The 20,613-nt window shown below is 47.3% G+C and overlaps 1 protein-coding gene across 2 annotated transcripts; it reads left to right on the top strand.

Annotated features, from left to right (window-relative positions):
- The first annotated feature begins 1,018 nt into the window (after window positions 1–1,018).
- On the top strand, window positions 1,019–20,350 carry LOC129345919 (uncharacterized). Of its 2 annotated transcripts, none has more exons than XM_055003155.1 (6): window positions 1,019–1,560; window positions 6,496–6,561; window positions 6,678–7,541; window positions 8,162–8,313; window positions 9,021–9,117; window positions 18,633–20,350. In XM_055003155.1, exons 1-6 carry the CDS (start codon window positions 1,413–1,415, stop codon window positions 18,674–18,676), a joined length of 1,371 nt encoding a protein of 456 aa, XP_054859130.1. In that variant the 5' UTR covers window positions 1,019–1,412; the 3' UTR covers window positions 18,677–20,350. The 2 variants fall into 2 exon arrangements, with proteins under 2 accessions (XP_054859130.1, XP_054859129.1); XM_055003154.1 differs by having other exon boundaries at window positions 8,159–8,313.
- The last annotated feature ends 263 nt before the right edge of the window (window positions 20,351–20,613 follow it).

The raw sequence follows: 20,613 nt of genomic DNA, 5'->3' as shown, positions 1-20,613 counted from the left end.
TGGTCACATAGCTAGTGGCCCCACCCCCTGAACTCCAGGCAGAGGGGAGTTTAGATCGCCCTCCGCGGAGGGCGATCTAAACTCCCCTCGGTCTGGAGATCGGGGCAGGGCCACCTGCCATGTGACCATTTTTAAGAGGAGCTGGAACTCCCACTGTGTTCCAGCTGAAAAAAAGCCCTGGCCTTGGGTAATCCACTCCTCTCAGCCCCAACTCCCCAGCTGTATTGTGGGGATAATACTAACGCTGACTTGTCCCCTGCTCTGGATGGGGCACTAATCTGTCTAGAAGAGCGGTATATAAGTGCTATTGTTATTGTTACTCATCTAAACAAACTGGCTCACGTAAAATTTCCTGATGGCCAGGAAGGCTTTATGACGTCATAGAATCTGAGGAGTGGTTTATCCCTGAGGATAGATTCTGAAGGCGTCCGTTATCCCCAACTGTCTCTCGACATGGAGGAGGTAGGACCCCTGGCTCAAGCTCCCCCAAGGACTGGGGTGAGGTGGGGGATGAGTCCAGGAGCCCCCTTTCCATTGGGCTCTGCCACTCCCACGGCCCACAGCCTCGTTCCTCCCCCCCCCCCCGTGTCCCCTTTCCTGCGGTGCTGATCCCAGCAGGCCCTTTGGGCAGGGAGGGCGAGCGACCGGCTCCCATGTTCCCTGCTCACTTTGGGGCAGCCGGGGAGTCAAGATGGGGCAGATCTGGCCCCATCCTGGCTCGAGCCACCACATCCTTTCTCAGCGTGCTCTCAGGACAAACTGTGGGGAGACCTCAGTTTAAGGAACATGGGAATGAATGTTTCCCCGATCCCCCCCCCCAAGAAAACCCTCAAGAATACAGGGAAGAGGCAGGTGTGTCTTCATAGTTTGCAGGCAGGAGAGGCGGGAAGGAAGAGCACAGCAAGGGGGCAGCTAGACCCCAGCTGAATCTGAGCTGGGAGCACGCAAAGCCACAGGAACAAAGCCTCTGGGTTTGTGCAGAGTGCAGTGAAAAAGAAAACCATAGATCTTCACAGATCTTCATGGATCCTCCATTAGTTTTCTCAGTGTGCTCCCAGAACAAAATGTTGGGTCAGGTCCTGATTTGCAGACACCCTGGGGAATCTTTCCCCAATCTTCCCCCCACCCAAGAAAACCCTCAAGAATACAGGTAGGAGGCAGGCGCATCTTCAAAGGTTGGAGGCCCGAAAGAGGCAGATACATCTTCATGGGGGCAGGTAGAATGGCTAGAAACAAAAATAAAATCCATTCTGTGTGGTACTGAGGGACGGATGCTCTTGAGGCCAATGAAGTGCTGCAGGTACGGTGGGTATTTGCCAGCTTGGCGCCCCGGCAAAGAGGCTTTAGCATGAACCCCAGTTACACCCCATGTTCCCCAATGCTGAAGGTTGCGCCGTGCGATTTTGAAAGTGATGCTCAGTCTCTGCTCTGACATCCACCAGGGAGGTGTTAAGAGACTGTCCGGGTGGCGAAGGCTGCGGAATTGGTTTTCCAAGAAGAGGAATTGGTTTTCCAAGAAGAGGAATTGGTTTGCCAAGAAGACGTCCAAAGTGTCTATAGGTATGTGGATGGGAACACCCAAGGGCATTGCCTCCTGCCTGCGCTCGGAGCCCTTTGCTTCCTGGGGGGGGGGGGGGCGCGATTGACGCAGCTGGATCCCCATGCCCTTGACTCCAGATCCCAAGATCCCGAATGGCCCTTTTCGTTCCATTTGGTTTTAAGAACCTTTTCCATTTCCCCCCTTTTGTCTGCTGAATCAAAACCTTTCATATGATCTGTTTTTCATCACTAAAAAAGCACAAATGTTCACAACACAGTACAAATAGCGACTGTGGCAGTTTGAGAATTATTAACGCGTGATTTTATAAAGGGGAGAGAGAAGTAACTTTACCATTAATGGGGAAATTTAGTTATTAATCAATCTAAGCTAATATTAGTATTAAGAAGAATGTATTAAAAATAGATAGGTTAAACAGGGAGACGTAGATTGGATATATTAGTAAATTGGAGATATAGAAGAATTTGAATAGGCTTAGAATAAGTGACAGAATATATATAAGATTTAGAAAAATTATAGTTAAGAGTAATTTAAATAATAAGATGGGCTAAGGGTTGGAAAGCTGTTGGAAGTCTATAAGGAGGGTGGGGAAGGGTGGGGGTTGATATAATTTAGGTAAGATGGGGAATTTGTGTAATATTTGATGTACTCACCAATAAAATTTAAAAAAACACACACACAGTACAAATAGTTGTGAATAACAGTTCACAACCATGAAAATAGGCAGTGATACCAAATTACGTTCTTTCTGCTTCTGTCAAAACTTGCTGCTCCTAACAGGCAAACAGCTTCCGGGCTTCCTCAGCTGCTTTAACAACTAGCTAGCTGTTCCTTTCTCAGAATAGTATCCAGCGCTTAGAAGCTAATTTGGGGAAATACATAGAAAGGGGGCAATAAACCCAGGTAAACTCTGGAAGTGTCAGATCTGTAACTACATTGTTGCAGAGAAAAATGGAAATGAAATATGTATCATTTCTCTTAGTTTTTTTTTTAAAAAGTTCTTCTTTTCTGCGTTCAGAACTGATTTCCATGTTACACTGTCCCCAGACCCCTCTGTATAAAACAGGCATGCCACTTCTGTGGGTGCGAAGCCATCAGTGGTTTCCACCCTCTCTATGTTGCTCCCATTCACTCTTGATATTCCTTTCATTCCTGAGCCAGGTGAAATTGGCTTTTGGAACCCACCGACACAAGATGTCGCAGCTGTCACACAACCTGAAATGGATTTAAAATGCAGTGTGAGGAACACACAGAGGACCAGTCCATCAATCTGTATTGACCTTGACGGCTCAGTTGGGTGTCGTGGTTAAGAGTGTGGGACTCTGATCTGGAGAGCCAGGTTTGATTTCCCACTCCTCCGCTTTAAACCAGCTGGGTGACCTTGGCTCAGTCACAGCTTCTAGGAGCTCTCTCAGCCCCACCCTCCTCACAGGGTGTTTTGTTATGGGGATAATAATGACATGCTTTGTAAACTGCTCTGAGTGGGTGTTAAGTTGTCCTGAAGGTCAGTAAATAAATTGAATGTTATTATAATACTATTATTGGTGGGCCCTCCAAGCTCAGATGTAACACATCTCCAAGCACCGGTTGCAAGGGGCAGTGCACACATTGCTTGAGGATTTTCCAAAGGTGTCCAAACGGGATGGTGGACTAGATGGTGCCACTTCGGTGTGATCCAGCATCTCTCTTCTTTTGAGTCCCAGCCCACTGGGACTCCCCCCCACCCCAAGCGTGTGGGGAGAGGCAGAATGTTCTTCTTTCCAGCCCAGAGTGCTACAAGCCTGGCTCAGGGCTCACCCGCCCCGATTCCCATCTCTGCTGCACCGCTGAGCTGCTGATGGAAGGAAGGAATCTTGCCTCATGTCATCAGCCCAAACCTGGCCCCTCTCCCACCCGACTGAATTTTCCCCAGTGCGTAATGATGCTTTCCCCTTTGCAACAGAGACGGCGGTCCAAGCTCCTTCACGGCATTTTCCGCTTAGCGTTCAATCCAAACGGAGCCCCTGCGGTGACTCCCCATTGCATGTCTGGAAACTTGCCCCCCCCCCGCCTTGTGAGACCTCAGATTCTGCTCCTGAAAAACTTCTGAAACAGAAACATTGGTTCATTTCTGCTCACGCCTTTGCCTGGGATCAGATTGCTTTCACAGCCTCGTTCTTTGTTGACATAAGGGATAGAATCCGTTTTTTGAAAATGCCACAAGCTGGTATGTTCAGATAAGTAAACAAAGATACCAAGCTACTCACATCCACCCGGGCCTGCAAATTTCTCTCTTGCTGGCCTGCGTTACCAAACAGCCTCTTGATTCGTGCCAGAGGTCCCCATGGCACCCACCAACACCTTTCCTGGTGCCCATCCAGTGTTTTTAGCAAGCGGGTGGGTTTTTTGGCTAGCTGGGCTTCTGATTGGCCATGAGAGAGATGACTGGCTGTGCAGACATTCTTAAAAACTTCTTTGATGGCAGCTGCCAACGCAGCATAAGGATCTTTACTGTGTTAACGAATGTGAGCTGTGGGTTTGCAAGGAAATACGTTTAATCAATATGTTCACTTTCAAAGGCTTCCTCTCAAGCAGAGTTTCTGTCCCCCGCCCCCTGTCAGAGGATGCTTGGGGACCCCTGCTTTATACCCTCCTCTTCTCCACAAGGGGAACCCTGGCCGTCCCCTTCTCCGTTTTATTTGTGCAACAACCACCCTTTGCGGTAGACCAGAACCAGACAGAATGTCACCCTGTGTGCTTCCGTAGCAGAGCGGGGATTTGAACCTGGGGCTCCCGGCTCCTCCTCTGACACCTCTTCTGGGAAAAGCAGGCCTAGGCTGCCTCCCAGTGGCCGTTAGAAGGGGGCCCCAGTAGCAGAGGGAACCATGAGAAGCAGAGCGGTGCGGTGTGAGTGAAGGCTAAATGCAAGCCGAAGAGACCCTGGTTCCGGAAATCCACATTCCACCCCCCACCCACCCCCCGCAGATAAAGACCCCCAAGCGGTAAGCTCTACCTGAAGTTTTCCTCAGCAGATCTCATAGAAATGACTGGGAGGGAGCTCCGCTCGGAGGCTTTGTGAGGTTTTGGACAGGAGAACTTCATGATGGTGGCGGGACAAGTTAGGGTTCAACCGTATCAGGGACGTAGCCAGGCAAGAGAAATGTTTGGCTTACTGCCAATGAAGCACCGTGTTCTCCTAGGTTCCCTGAACGCCCTCCAGCGCTCTGGGGCCTGCAGCACCCCTCCTCCTCCGCCCAGCAGACATTTTCTGTCAACTCCCCTGCTCTACCTTTCTTCAGGCTGTCCCTCTTACAGGCAAGGATCACCGCTGGTGGACTGTGCTGATACCGGGCCTCTCACTCTGCCCCTTCCGCCTACACCCAGGGCAGGCCTAGCTAGATTTGATCTTAGCCGAAAGGCTGAGAAGTCCTTTTAAAAATCTGTGTGTCCATAAAGAGGTGCACTAGCATCTAGCCGTATATAGCTGTGGCATGTCCACCACCTGCAAGAGGAAAAAGGCCCACCTTTTCCATTTTACCAAAGCTTCCTTGCCTAGCCGTGTGAAGATGGTTCTTATCGGTAGCCAGAGGACTAGTTCTCTACAAGCGTGTTTGAATCCATGAGTCCTCTGGCTGACAGCTGATTGACACTTTTCACTATAGAAATGTATGGACTTTGGGTGTTGTCTTGACTATCTGGGAAGAAGGAGCCAATTTCTTGCAAATCTATTTGGAGTTCTCGTAGAATAGCAAATAGGAGGGGAAGCTATCTGCAAAGCGGTGTGGAAATGACTCTCAGCCCCTGCTCAAACTACACTCCCCAGGACTTTGTGAAGAGGGTCAGGCCTGTTCAACTGAGAGTGCAGTTACAACATCGGCATGTCCACTGCCCCTCCCGTGGAGATGGAGGCACTGTGGCCTTCCAGTAGGCAGCTGAGCCAAAAGGGCATGATTCCCATTTGACTTGAATACTGACAGCTTCATCCGCTTGTGCGGCCTACGGATAGAGGAGATCACTTTCACCTTTGAAGTCCACTGGCTTTGAATCCTCTCTCTCTCTTGGTTTGCTAGAATCCTCTCAACCAGTTCCTTAAAGGGTTTCTTGTTCCGGCGAGGGGCCTGCCCATGCACTGAGATCGGCCTCCGAGTCTTTCCAGAGCAGGGACTCCATGGTTGTAGCACCACCATTGCCTGGTGTTTGGTTCAGTTGCTGATTTCCTTATCTGAGATCCAAGCTCCAATCCCCATAAAAAAGTCCAAGAGATACAGACACCAATCTGACGGTTCTGCAAATATGCAGGAAAGAGGGTAACCCCCTCACCAAGTATCAAAAGTGATGTCTGTGGATGAATGTGTGTGTCTGTGTGTTGTCAAGACGCACAGCAAGAGCTTTCGAGGCAAGTGTTAGGCAGAGGTGGTTTGCCCTTGCCTTCCCCTGCAGAGTCTTCCTTGGTGGCTGCCCGCTGTGGAGGAGTGGAAAACGGACATCCTCAGCTCAGCTGCCATACTGGTTCACTGTAGCAACCCAGAATGGGGCCAGGAAGATGAGGAGGAGGAGCCAGGAGGAAGAGCCAGTCAGTAAAAAGGGAAAGAGAGGGGAGCCACTCTCTGGAGAAGAAAGGAGAAAAGTGGAGCCAGTCGTGGGGGCAGAAGCATCTCAGGGACAGGGCTGATTGGGGAAAGAGATTTCCCTTTCTTCTCTAATGTCTTCAGAGGTCCGCTCTCAGGGCTCCTAAATAGGAGGAAGGGATTCCGTTTCCAAGAAGTATATGCAAGAGCCCCAGTGAGCAGCCACTTGAGGAAGGAAGCCTCCGCCCCCGCCCCCCCCAGACAAGCGATTCTCACCTCTTTCCCTTTGCATCTTCCTCCAAGGCTCAATAAAGATGTCCAGGCTCTCAGCCCCCAAAGGCCTGACCCTTCTTCTCCCTACAGTTATTGTGTTCTTCTTGTCACCCGCAGCCAGCCAGCAACCAGATGTGGGCGCCCTGGAAAACCAGGCCGTAGAGGACGCCTGCAGGGATGCAGGTAATGGTCTGCCCTCAGGGCACGTCCCTCATTTTTCCAGGTCTGGGAGGTATTTTTGGCATTCCACAACCATACGCGATGACCTTCCCTCACCTCTCACCTTTTGTCTTCCACAGGCAGCCCAAAGATGGAGCAGAATGGTGTCCTCCTGGATCCAGCAGATTATCCAGGGCACTGCGCTTTCCTCGGCAGCCTTCTTGCAGTGCCCAACAACTGGATGGAAATAACAGCTGATTTCCTGAGCGACGCTTTCAGGAAGGTTTTAGCAGAAATGCAGTGCCTGGACAGTTACGTGTCCCTGGCCATTGAGGACTACCTGATCCATTACCTAAGCCGGCACCGGGGAGAGCTCCGCGGTGCAGGTTCTTTCCCAAATGCTGCCGTTTTCCTGGCCTGCAGCATCACCAAAAAGGTCATCACAAAACTATGCCACGCCTCCGAAAGGATCGATTCTGACTCCCTCCCCGAGCGGGACAGCAGAGGAGTCGAAATAATGCACGAGGACTCCCCAAACCAAGAAACCCGCATTTATGATGTCTTCAGAGCGTGGGGCCCCGTGGCCTATGAAGGAGCATTGGTGACAGCCTCTGAAGTGGTGGAGGTCATAGAGGAAGTGCTCGAGGAGTTTTCAGCTTTCCTCGAGCACAGGATACCTGTCAGCTCAGACCTGTCTTTCGGGGACTGTAGGCGGAACCAGCCAGAGCCACGCAGGTCCCCTCCCCACTACTCACGGCGTCCGTTCCCCTTCCAGGAGGTCAGGGTGCCCATCTACACTCTTGAGGCCCACGCGGAAAAAGTGGCCATCGCACTCCTGCAAATGATGAAGCGGTCATTCGACCAGATGATGACATCTGCTGCCATCCGGCAAAGCCTATTCTTTGAAAGCCAACTGATAGATCTGATTCTAGCAAACTTCCGACCCTTCGAAGACCTTTGGGACATGCTGCGGCAGATACAGCCAAGCCCTCCTTCTGCTGCAGGTGAGTAGCTCAGGCTGGCCCCGGCCACACTAGCAAGAGAGGTCTGAGATTTTGACAAATGTCAAGTATTTCCTGATGTGTCAAGTGTCAGGGGGAGAGGGGGAGGAGGGAGTGAGGCAGGGAGCGGGGAGCGAGTGGCCAATCCGTGCAAGAGCTCTTCTTGGCCCTTTCCAAATGGCTTACCTGAAGCCGCTCCATGCCGCAATGTTGTGGATCGTGCCGGGGGAAACGCGGTATTTTGCCTTTTCCCCGGCACGATCCACAACATTGCGGCGTGGAGCGGCTTCAGGTAAGCCATCTGGAAACGGCGCTTGTCTGCCTGGCTTCTGTGAATTACCCTGATTCAGCTGGGCTCTGTTTCAACAGTGTCCCTTGCTCCAGTTTGGTTTGGGTGGAATTCCCTGTTTTGACATGTTTCTCAGGTTTGATGTTGGTCCCCTTGATTCACTTCGGTACTGGCAGCGGGGGGGGGGGGGGATGGGATTCCACTCCCTTGCTTCAGTTTGGTTCTGTTGGGCTTTCTCTGGGTTCAGCTGGCATTTGGGAGCGTGCCTCTGGCCGGCCAGAGCCTGCCTTGTTTCTGTCTGAGAGCCTCCTTGGAAATGTCCCCCGTATAGCAGACATCGGAGAGTGGCAGGGGACACCTCCCGGGGAAGATGGGCCAAGGGCGTTCAGTGCGCAGGGGAGTGAAGACGCGGCAGCAGCAGGAGAAACATCACCCAGTGAGCCAGCTCCTCCCCTCGGGGACGTGGATGGACGTGCTGCTCCCACGGTGAGACTCATCCCCTTGGAGCTCCCTGCTCCTCAGGGAAGTGGGGGGGGGGGGAGGGACTGGGACAGCCAAAGGAGCTCACTCGCCAAGCCTCCCCACCCCAGACCAGTCCCAGAAGTTGGGAGTCCAGTGGAAGGGCCACGGCCAGACTGTCTACTGGCAGCAGCCTCTGTTGCAGTCCAGAGAAGCGCTCTCTTTTTTCGGAGTGGGGGATGGACATGGCAGCCAGCCACCATCCCTTCCGGGAAGTGGCCCTAGCCCTTTCCTGGCAAATGTGGAGAGTTCCAGGGGATGCCCCAGCAGGGATCATCCCTGTGCCCTTGGGCTCTGCACTGGGGAATGCTGAATGCTAAACACTGAGCAGACGAGACGGCACTCCAGGGACCTGGCTGTGCGGAGACAGAAGGCAGCTGCCTGGGTCATCCGTAGCTGCAGCGCAGAGACAGTTTGGTGTCACGGTTAAGAGCGGCAGGACTCTAATCTAGAGAACCAAGTTTGATCCCCCACTCCTCCACTTGAAGCCAGTTGGGTGACCTTGGGTCGATCACAGCTCTCTCAGAGCTCTCTCAGCCCCACCCACCTCACAGGGAGGTTGTCAAGATTGTCCAGAGGATAATAACAACACCCTTTGGAAACCGCCCTGAGTGGCGTCAAGTTGTCCTGAAGGGCGGTCTATAAGTCGAATGTTGTTGTCCTTTCTTTTACAGCCTCTGGAGGAAATTCTTCTCTACTCTACCCCCAGCGTCAGTCTCGACGAGACATCTTCAGTTATCAGCATGTCACCTACTCTTGACTCCGAAGATGGTAATTTCTCTTTCTCTCTCTCTGTTCTTGCCTTGCCTTCCCCGCGGGGGGGGGGGGGGGGGTGGCGCTCAGGGATTCGAGCCTGGGGCCATTTCCACATGGCTTACCTGAACCCGGAACGCTGCACAAGTTTTGCACGATGTTGCACAATGTCGCGCGAAACTCACACAAGAAAACGCAATCTTCCGCATTTTTTTCTGCATGTTGCACAGCGTTCTGGGTTCAGGTAAGTTGTGCGGAAACAGCCCTGGGTCTCCCATTTCTTGTTCTGACACTTTAAGCACTACACTGTAGTGTCTGCTTTTGGGTGAAGGCCAAGCTGCACAGCCCTGGGCTGCTGCCGGGAGAGCCAGGAAGGGGTGCGCCTGGTGTCGGGGGGGGGGGGAACGGGTGGTCACCACCTCCTGCCTGCCGTTTCAAGCGCTGCTTACAGCCACTCAAACCCCTAGCAGGCCTCCTGGGCGGATGGCTTACCCCATTTGTTTGAGACTTGCCAGTCTCCGGGTTCTTTCAACCTGGGGGATTCTGCACACAGTTGGTCAGACACTCAAAGACACGAGGCTTAGATATAAATGATGTTTATTAGTTAAGAAGAGTGTATGCAGGTATCAGGAACCGCGCTATTAAGGCACAAGCAAAGGGCATTAAAACAACAAATAACTTGCCTATTCTTTACTATGGCTAACTGACTGAAAACATAAGCTGGCTAGCTTGCATTTCTCTGAAGAGGCTTGAGGCTCACACTCACAAACATAGTCCATAAACCATGCCAGGCAGGTCTGGTCATCTCAGGCCTGGCATGGAGCAAAGTCTCTCACATGCTGATGGAAAAGGATAGCATGGAATAATCCAACGAAGTCTCAGTGCGAGTGTGTAGCGTGGTTGTGAGAGCTGAGAGGAGCCATCTTTTCTATGACTGTCAGCCAATCAGAGGTACTGTCAGTCAGGAATACAGGGTACTCTGATTTATTCTCCCACCCCTTGCAGCGAGAAATCCAAGGTCTCTTGAGTCAGAGGTTCTTTATCGAGAGCTTATATATTCAGAAAGTACAAGTGTCCATAGGTTATCCAAAGGCCAAAGCAGGCTTCTGGCTGTACATAGATCTCTTGTTGAGAATGACGTATTAAGGGCTTGCTACAGTATATCAAACCCTCTAAACCACCCCCCACCACCCTCGGTGTCTACCCAGCTGGTACAGAAGGTGGGAAAGTGAAAGGAGCTGTCCCAAGGCCGCTGTGGTGAGCCATCTCACATAAGGCTGTCTTGGGAACACACACAATACACACACAAAAACATTACTGGAAAAATACAGCAAGCAGGCAATATGTTTTTTTTTTTTTGAAAAATTTTTATTGGGTTAGAATCCATTATTTCCACATTTACCTTCAATTTTCCCCAATTTTTTCATCTCTAACCCCCTCCCTTTCCCCCCCCTTTTTGTTGACTTCCAACAGCTTTCCAACCCTTTGTCCCCTTTCCCTTACTTTTATTAGCTTCCTCTATCTAAAACAAATATATATTCTCCATTATTCTAAGCAGTACATCCTTAACTATTTTTAACATTATATGCCCAAAATGTAAGCCTTTGTTTCCATCTTAGATAAACAATTTATCCCAATTTTTCAATTTCAGGTATTTCTATATATCATAAACCATATAGATCATACATTCGTTTATATCAAACAATTTGACTTATTCTCTATATATATTACTCATTCTATCTTTTTATAATAGTTCTATATATCTCTCCTCACGTAATCAATCAATTTGACCCATCTATATCTTCAGACATTCAGTTTGGTACAAAACTTGTCAGAAAAATAAGAAAATATTGTTAGTTAATCGCTCCTTATATTTAGTCCTTATAATTAATTATTTTCTCTATGTTCTGTTTGTTAACCTATATATATCTATATATATGTCAATCTATTAATCTGACTGCTTATTAATTCACATTTATCTCTTCTCCCCCCGGTAAAGTCTCCCCCCTCTACTTCAATACTTCAGTAGTTCTCAAACTGCCACAGTTTTCCTCCCACCTCCCATTTCTTCTCCAGGTATTGTTTCAGCTTCTCCCAGTCTGTGTTGAACTGCCCTGAGTCCAGATCTCTCAGTTTTCTTGTCATCTTGTCCATTTCAGCCATATACAGCAATTTGTAAGTCCAATCTTCAATAGTTGGCACTTCTTGTACTTTCCATTTTTGCGCATACAAAAGTCTAGCTGCTGCTGTCATATAAAATATCAACGTCCTGTGTTGGGCTGAAATTCCCTCCATTCCCAAGTTCAGTAGCAGGAGTTCTGGGTTCTTATTAATTTGAAATTGTAAAATTTCACTCATTTCTCTTATTATTTCCCCCCAGTACTGCCTGGCTACCTCACACGACCACCACATATGATAGAGGGAGCCCTCATGCTTCTTACATTTCCAGCATTTATTAGAAGTATTCAAATTCCCTAGCGCAATCTTCTTTGGTGTCATGTACCAACGATAGATCATTTTATAAATGTTCTCTTTGATATTAATACATGTCGTTGTCTTCATTGTAGTTTTCCACAAGTATTCCCATGCCTCCATTGTTATTTCTTTATTAAAGTTTATAGCCCATTTCACCATTTGTGTTTTAACTATCTCATCCTCGGTATACCACTTCAACAGTACTTGGTATACCTTGGATATTCTTTTCTTATCTTCTTTAAAAAGGGTCTGCTCTAGTTCCGAATTCTCTATTCGTATACCTCCCTTTACAGAGTCCGAATTATATAAGTCTCTGATCTGTCTATACTGGAACCAATCGTAGTTAGGTGATAGTTCCTCTTGTGTCTTTATTCTAAGTTTGGATGCTTCAGTTTTAGTTATTTCTTTATACGTTAAACATTGTTGTTCATTATCAACAGCTCTCGGGTCTATCACCTCATATGGAACCACCCACAAAGGGGTTCCTTCTTGTAGATAAATTCTGTACTTCTTCCAGATTGTGTATAGACTTCTCCGAACAAAGTGATGCAGGAACATCGAGTTGACCTTTACTTTGTCATGCCATAAATATGCGTGCCATCCAAATATTTTTTTATATCCCTCTAGGGCTAATAGTTTCTTGTTCTTTAATGTCATCCATTCTTTCAACCAAACTAGGCAGATTGCATCATGATAAAGTCTCAGATTGGGCAGTTGCATTCCGCCTCTTTCCTTTGCATCTTGTAAAACTTTCACTTTCACTCGAGGCTTTTTGCCTGCCCAAACAAAATCTGATATTTTCCTCTGCCATTTTTCAAATTGTTTGGAGTCTCTGATGATTGGTATTGTCTGTAGCAAAAACATTACTCTTGGTAACACATTCATCTTAACTGCTGCAATCCTGCCCAACCATGACAAATTCAATCTATTCCATTTAATCAAGTCTCTCTCTATCTGAGTCCATAGTTTTTCATAATTGTTTTTGAATAGATCTATGTTCTTTGCAGTTAATTCGACTCCCAAATATTTCACTTTACTTGTTACTTCACAATCCGTTGTTTCCATTAACAATTGTTGTTTCTGCTTAGTCATATTTTTGCATAATATCTTTGACTTCTTTTTGTTAATGAAGAAACCTGCCAAGTCTCCAAACTCCTTGATCTTATCTATCACTCTTGGCATGTTCTCCAATGGGTCCTCTACAATTAACATTATGTCATCCGCAAATGCTCTGACCTTATATGAATAGTCCTTTATTTTTATTCCACGAATTTCATCATCTTGACGTATTTGTATCATCAGAATCTCCAATACTAAAATAAACAACAATGGAGATAACGGGCAACCTTGTCTTGTTCCTTTACTTATCGTCAATTTCTTGGTCAATTCATCATTCACCACAATTGCTGCAGTCTGGTCTCTATAAATTTCCTTAATTGCTCTGATGAATCTTTCTCCCAATTGTAGCTTTTCCATAGTGGCAAACATAAAGTCCCAGTTTAAATTGTCAAACGCTTTTTCAGCGTCAACAAAGAAGAAACCAACCTCTTTGTCACAACGCTTGTCATAATATTCAATAGCATTGATCACTGTCCTTAAGTTGTCTCTTATTTGTCTGTCTGGCAAAAAGCCTGCTTGTTCCTCCTCTATGACTTCCGAGAGCCACCCCTTCAATCTCTCCGCCAATATCTTCGCAAAAATTTTATAGTCATTGTTGAGTAGCGATATAGGTCTATAATTTTTCACATTAGTCAGGTCTTGGCCCTCTTTTGGGATCAATGATATATTCGCTTCACTCCAAGTTTCTGGAATCCTTTGATCCCTTAAAACCCCATTCATCACCTCTTTTAGGAATGGTGCCAGTTCATTAGCCATTGTCTTATAGAATTTAGCCGTAAGTCCATCTGGCCCTGGCGCCTTTCCTAGATTTGCAGATTGTATTGCCTTACTTATTTCCTCGTCAGTTACTTCACTATTCAACTTATTTCTCCAAGCTTCCGAGATTTCTGGAAGTTTGGTTTTCTCCAAATATGACGCTATTGATTCTTTGTTTACTTCTTTTTTATTATACAGCTTAGCGTAAAATTTATAAAAGGCTCTACTAATGGTAGCCTGCTCCAAATACGTTTTGTTATCTTCGCAAATTTTATTTATTATCTTCTTTTCCCTTTTCTTCTTCAATTGCCATGCCAGGTACTTCCCAGGTTTATTAGCACCCTCAAACGCTTTTTGATTCAGTCTTTTGAGATTCCACTCCAATTCTTTATTGCTCATTGCTGTTAGCTGTTCTTGAAGTATTTTAATTTCCTGGTATACCTTCTTTTTCCCTGGTCTCTTTTTTAGCTGTATTTCTTTGGCTTTTATTTTCTCCTCAATCTCTTGTCTTTTCTCCTCTTTCTTCTTTCTTGCTCTACCATTTAAGTCCATTAGTATGCCCCTTACAACCGCCTTGTAAGCATCCCAAACTTTATTGGTTGGTACTTCTTTATTCACGTTGTATTGTATAAAAAACTTTGTCTCTCTTCTCAGTATTTCCATATTCTCTCTTTCCTGTAACAAGTCCTCATTTATTCTCCATGCTTTCCTTTTTCTCTTTTTTCCAAATTTCCACATAATTGGGTTGTGATCTGAGCCTACCATAGGCATTATTTCTACCTCCTTAGTCCATAATGCTAAGTCTTTTGAGGCCCAGATCATATCAATTCTTGATAATGTAGAATGCCTTGCAGAATAAAAAGTAAACTGTCTGCTTTTAGGATATTCTCTCCTCCATACATCTTCAAGAGTCTCTTGTTGAATCAACTCAAAAAAAAGCTTTGGTAATAGTCCTCTTTTCTTTTGTGCCGTTGTAGTCTTTTTGTCTAGTTCCAAGTCTGTCACTCCATTGAAGTCTCCAGCAAGAATTATCTGGTCGTATGCAAGATCGTCTAAATGCTTCCTTAAATCCTCAAAGAAGCTTTCTTTTGCACCGTTAGGTGCATAAAGTCCGACTACCAACACTCTCTTTAAATTCCAAATACATTCCACTGCTACAAATCTAGCTTCCACATCTCTCATAACAAATTTTGGCTGTAGCTCCTCTTTTATGTACAACACCACTCCTCTTTTTTTCTTGTTGGAGGCCGCTACATATTCTTTGCCCAATTTTCCAGATTTTAAATATTTTACATCCTGCTTTCTGATATGGGTCTCTTGCAAACAAACAATGTCACATTTTTGTTTTAGTAGCCAGTGAAAAGTATTTTTCCTCTTATTCGGTGAGTTTAGTCCATTTACATTCCAAGATAATACTTTACACTCCATACTCATGATCTTGTTGGTAAGTCTTTTTCATTGTCCTTAATAAATCGCTCCATCTCTCGCTCAGATCTGATGCGTTTTTTGGCCCCTCCAAACTCAAAGGACACTCCTTCCGGTAACTCCCATCTGTACCTGATTTTCATGTCCTTCAAAATCTGAATTAGCACTTTATATTTTTTCCGGTCCAGTAACACTGATCTGGGCAGTTCCTTCATTATAATAATCGTCTTGCCATCAATCTCCAATGGATCTTGAAACTGTTTTGTCACAATCCTCTCTTTCATATTTCGTGTTGTAAACTGCACAATCACATCTCTTGGTAGTTTCCTCTGGGTTGCTATTCTCGAATTCACACGGTATGCCACATCTAGGATAGCCACAACTTCCTCCTCCTCCTTCCCCAGGTACTCAGCCAACACCTCAGTCATCTGTTCTTGCGCTGACTTTCCTTCCACTTCTGGCAAGCCACGAAAACGTAGCTGCTTCTCCATATGTTTAGTTTCTGCAACTGACATTCTCCCCTTCACCAATCTCATCTCTGTTTGTTGCATGTCTGCTAAATTCTCCATCGCGTCTTCTACTGTTTTAACTCTCTGCTGCGTTCCTTGTAATTCACTTCGTATTGTTTCCATACCTTTTTTCACTTCTGACAGCTCCGATTTTACTGTCTGTGTAACCTCTTTAACCTCTTTTATCAGCTCCAATTTCGTGTCCTTAAGTTCTTTAATCATATCTAAAAGTTTTTTGTCCAGGTTTTTATCCAGGTTTTCTATTGCCGATTGCCACTCTTTTTTTGACATCGTGGGGCTTGCTTTAGCTCGCTCCCACGAATCCGCTCTCTTCCTTAACTCCGTGGCGTAAAATTTAACGTTTTTCTATTTTAAATGTCCCGGTCTTCTTATAGAAATTAAATTTTAAAGAGTCCAAAATGTCGGGCGTCTTTTCTCTATGGTTTCTCTATGATTTTGTAATCCAAGATGGCCTACTTCCTCTTCCGCTGAAGCCGCGACCCTTCCCCTTTCAAAAATGGCGATTCCCTACTTCCTGCCCTCCAGCAAGGGCCGCTTCTCTCCAGCCACTCTATTGTTATTACGCACTTCCTGTCTCCCGTCTTCCCACAGCAGATCTCGCGATGGTGTCTTTTTCTCACAGCTCCAAAGCCACAGGTATTCAAAACAATAGTCCCATTTCTTTAATAACTTCTTTAAACTTAGTCTCTTTTTAAATTCGATTCCTGCCGAGTCTTCCCCTCCTTTTCACTAGTCTGTTGCAGTTTAAAAATCTACTTTTTTTCCTCTCTGTTTTTATCAATCTGTCCCGTCTCAGAAGATAATGATCTTTACCTTCTCTTCACTTTTCTCGGGTTGTAATCGCTGTTTCGATTTTAAGTTCTCCTCTCAGCTTCTTCCCCCAATCGATGCTTGGGTATGTAGGTCTTATGCCAGCCGAATTGGCCCCAAAACTGCCGCAGAGATTATAGCCGACCCGTCGCAAGGTCGGACCTCAAGGATCAGGGGGAGACTCGTTGTGTAGAGCCCCCCCTCGTCCGAGATCTAACTCACCCTAGGGTCTTGAGCGTTCTTTGCCTGCTCCCCGCCTGAGAGCAGTCGGCCGCGGGCTATTTTCACCCCGTCGGCCGGTTAAAACGGCAGTCCGGTCAGCTCCGCAAGTGGAGCTGCGTTAGACCTCCATGGATCCCAAACAGGAAGTAAGCAAGCAGGCAAAATGGAAGGACTGTGGGCACTGGGCAACAGACCTGACAGGTACACTTGCAATTGGCGTTACTAGCCTGAGAATGGAGAAGGAGTACTCTAACCACTACACTACACTGGGATTCGGTTGCCAGGCCCATGTTGGGAAATTCCTGGAGATTCGGGGGGGTGGAGCCAGGGGAGGAAAAGGAACTAAGCTGGGTATAATGCCCTAGAATCCACCTTTCTCCAGGGGAACTGATCTCTGTCACTAGTTGTAATTCTGGGAGATCTCCAGCCACCACCTGGAGATTGGCTGCCCTAGCAGTAGTTCTTCCCCTTCCCACACACAAAGGAGTTTTCATGGGGGGTGGGGGGAACCTGAGGTCCAAATGCTTGCATGCCTCTACGAAGTGCCATGCACAATCTCCCCCATTTCTTTCAAACCCAAATTTCAACCCACCCGAGATATTCTGCTATCCCATACCCTATTGCACTGTTTATTGAATATCCCAGCAGTAGATCATATTGATTTACATTATGTGATCCCCTTTGAGTCTCATCTGAGAAAGGATGAGTATAAATAACATAAATGAAATAAATGAAATTCTGGAGAAAAGGGCAGATGGTCCTAAGGTATCTAAAAATGTACAAAATGTGCAATGTGCAAAGTTGTTCCCTATGGAAGCTACATTTTCCTCTGGAAAAATTGGATTCTTGTTTACACTCAGAATACCTGCTGGAGAAATTCTGAGACTAGCTAGAACACGAAGATATAATTGTCGATGAGCAAGCAGGGTTCAGAGCTGGCAGGTCAACGGTAGACTATTTGCCTGACATATGCTTATGCTAAAATAAAATTGGTTAGTCTTAAAGGTGCTACTGGACTCTTTTTGATATTGCCTGACAGTGCAACACCTTATAGAGAAATGCGCCACGGGAGGCCAAACGTCGCCTGATGTGGCATTTATTGACCTCAAAGCAGCTGTTGACACAGTCTCTAGAATTAGACTTTGGGGGAAACCCAAACAACACATAGCGGCTTTGTTGCCGATGTAGGAGAAAAACCAGCAAACAGGATACTGAAATTCTATCACAAGGGCGACGTTAAGTACCGGCCACACTCCGAATGTTTAAAGCCAAATCACGGGCTCAGTTATTATACGGATCATTTTTGGGGCCGCCATCCTCTTCTTTCGCTCCCCTCGAGAGAGGGCAGTCCAAATTCCTCAGAGCTCTCTTACTACAAGTGCCCAGATGTGTGCCAAACTCGTGGGTCAGACTGGAAACAGGAATGTTACAGGTAGAGGCCAGAATCTGTATCCTTTCCATTTTCCAATGGCTGATAGGAGGTGTAAACCCCCAAGGTCTGTTGCCTCTAATACTCCAAGACACAATCCAGTTGGCAAAAGGAGACGTTGAAATGGCTAGAAAAACTGGGTCTTTACCCCCCAAAGTTTGTTAGGCATTGAGACAGACTGGGCAGAATCACTCATTAAGCAGAGAGGGACAGATATTGAAAGACACACAGATTTATTCCTATCACCAGATTTTATTTCCTCGGGAAATGCCATATATTGCCACCCCTGCAGCTGACTTCTATTTTTATGAATCCAGTAATTCCAGAAGGGCATCTTCTCTAGCTAGAAGCTTGACTCTGCCCCCTGCAGTTCTAGAAGGAAAGTTTAAAGCAGTCCCTTCTTCTCCGGGGCTTTGCTCCTGCCCCCGAGGAGAAATTGAGTCAATGGAACATATTTTCTTCAACGGTCCAAATCACAGAAAAATTAGGGGTGCAACCATCAGTCTATTAGTAGAAAGGTTCCCTGGTAGTTTGAATAAAATCATACTTGGCTATCTTCTGTCGGATCGGAATCACCAGACAACATGACAAGTAGCGAGATTCTGTGCCCAGGTTTATAAGCATCGTAAATTACATATGGCGGTCTGAATGTATTTTAACTTTTTAAACAACTAATTTATGGTATGGTTTTACTTTCCTACTTCTGTATTTACTCATGGTTCTCCTTTCGTACTCAATCCTAATTGTTTTTAAATTGATTTATGTAGATTGTCTTCCTTGTGCTGGTTGCAGTCCGGAACAACAAACCTGAACCTGAACCAGGGAGTCAGAATCGTTCCTTTTGGAGGCATGACATCTTTTAGAAACTAGCTTTTTGGTGATGCTGCCAGGCAGAGTGGAAAGAAGTGACACTAACTAGTCCTAGCAGCCTAGGAAATGTGGCGGGTCAGCTGCAAGCCTGCCATCATCCAGAAACCATGGCTCAGAGGGCTGATGATGGCCCTGGACCGGTAGAAACAAAGATGGCAAAACCCTGTGGATGCAGCCATGACCCCGATGCCAACAACTTCCTGCCCACACAGCACACAGGCAGGGAGCCAAGGTCACCAGCTTCCTCCCAGGGGGACTGATGGGGCTAACAGCAAGACGAGGGCTTGATCCAAGAGCGGATCTCCTAGCAATGCCGGAAAGGCTAGAGAGAGAAGAGGAGGAGGAAGAGGAGGGGGATTGACGTGCCAGCCCAAGCCTCTCCCCACCAAGGCCGCTTCCTCGTCATCCCCTCTCCAATAGCTGACTTCATCAACCGAGACAAAGATAGCTAAACCTGGTTGTTGTGCAGCTGCCTATCCCCGTACACCTGTCCTTCAGGAAAGCATCCGCCAAGTCAGGAAGGGGCTGAGTAACATCATTGTTGGGCAAAGTAAGAACAGGAATCTCAGTCACGGGCAAATTCCTGCCTTCCACTCCCCTAGCCCGTTCATGGATAGCGGCCAGATCTGCGCACATGTGACAAGGAAGGCCACGCCGGCCTGGCTCTTCTTCCCAGGCTGCTGGGACCCATCGTAGAGCTTTGTTATAAGAACTTGTATCTGCCAGAATAACTGAGGCGTGCTTTTCATACTGGCCACTCCGCGGTGGTCAAAGCAAGGCGAGGTGTGATCACTCATTCAATGGTTGGATCGTTTCTCAAGTTCAAAAACAGGCACACCTTTTCCATGGAGCCCTGGAGCTGTTCTCTTCAGAAGAAATAGGGCCACTTTGGATCATCAAAAAAAGTGACAGGTGCCCTGCCCCCATTTAGGGCCTAAGGTAGGTAGGCAGGTTTCTTGTTTGTGGCCAAAGGCCCTTACAATCCATACACATTTAGGGTGTTTAAAGCCTATGACCCACCCCTAGCCCCTGGAAGCACTACCCCACATAACACGAACCGACCTCTGCAACACAGCTCCCTTCCCACTGCACCATGGTTCTGCACCATGGCTCCCTTCCCTCTGCACCATGGTTCTGCACCACAGCTCCCTTCCCGCTGCACCATGGTTCTGCACCACGGATCCCTTCCCTTTGCACCATGGCTCCCTTCCCGCTGCACCACGGTTCTGCACCTTGGTTCCCTTCCCACTGCACCATGGTTCTGCACCATGGCTCCCTTCCCACTGCACCATGGCTCCCTTCCCACTGCACCATGGTTCTGCACCACAGCTCCCTTCTTACCGGACCAAGGCTCCCTTCGCTCTGCACCATGGTTCTGCACCACGGCTCCCTTCTTACCGGACCAGGGCTCCCTTCCCTCTGCACCATGGTTCTGCACCAAGGCTTCCTTCCTGCTACCCCACGGCTCCCTACCACGGCTCCCCTCTGCAAAACGGCTCCCTTCCCATTTCTCCAAAATCGGCTTCACTCGCTCAGGAAGTGGAGAAATGCAGACTAGAAAGGGTATCCAAAAACAGCCAGAAGAGGATTTGTTGTATGAGGAAGACGGCAGGGGTACCTGGGCCTCTGAAACAAAAAGCGGTGCAGGGCATACACTCTCTGAACCCAACTGTGAGTACTAAGAACAGGGGAAAGGGGAAACAGAGAACAGCGTATCGAGCTGCTATTTCATCTGCAGATGGGCGAGTTCAGCTGGGAGGTGGGCAGGGACCCCCTCCCTGACCCAGTCAGACTACAGAAGCGCAGGTCTCCCCCCTTCCCCCTTCAGAACACCTCCTGGCTGGCCTGCACTTCTGCCTCATTCTCCTCCTCCTTGTT

The sequence above is a fragment of the Eublepharis macularius genome, chromosome 19, assembly GCF_028583425.1.
Source record: "Eublepharis macularius isolate TG4126 chromosome 19, MPM_Emac_v1.0, whole genome shotgun sequence".
In the NCBI taxonomy this organism is placed as follows: Eukaryota; Metazoa; Chordata; class Lepidosauria; order Squamata; family Eublepharidae; genus Eublepharis; species Eublepharis macularius.
Note: the sequence above shows the minus strand (reverse complement) of the source record. Positions and strands in the feature narration are given on the sequence as shown.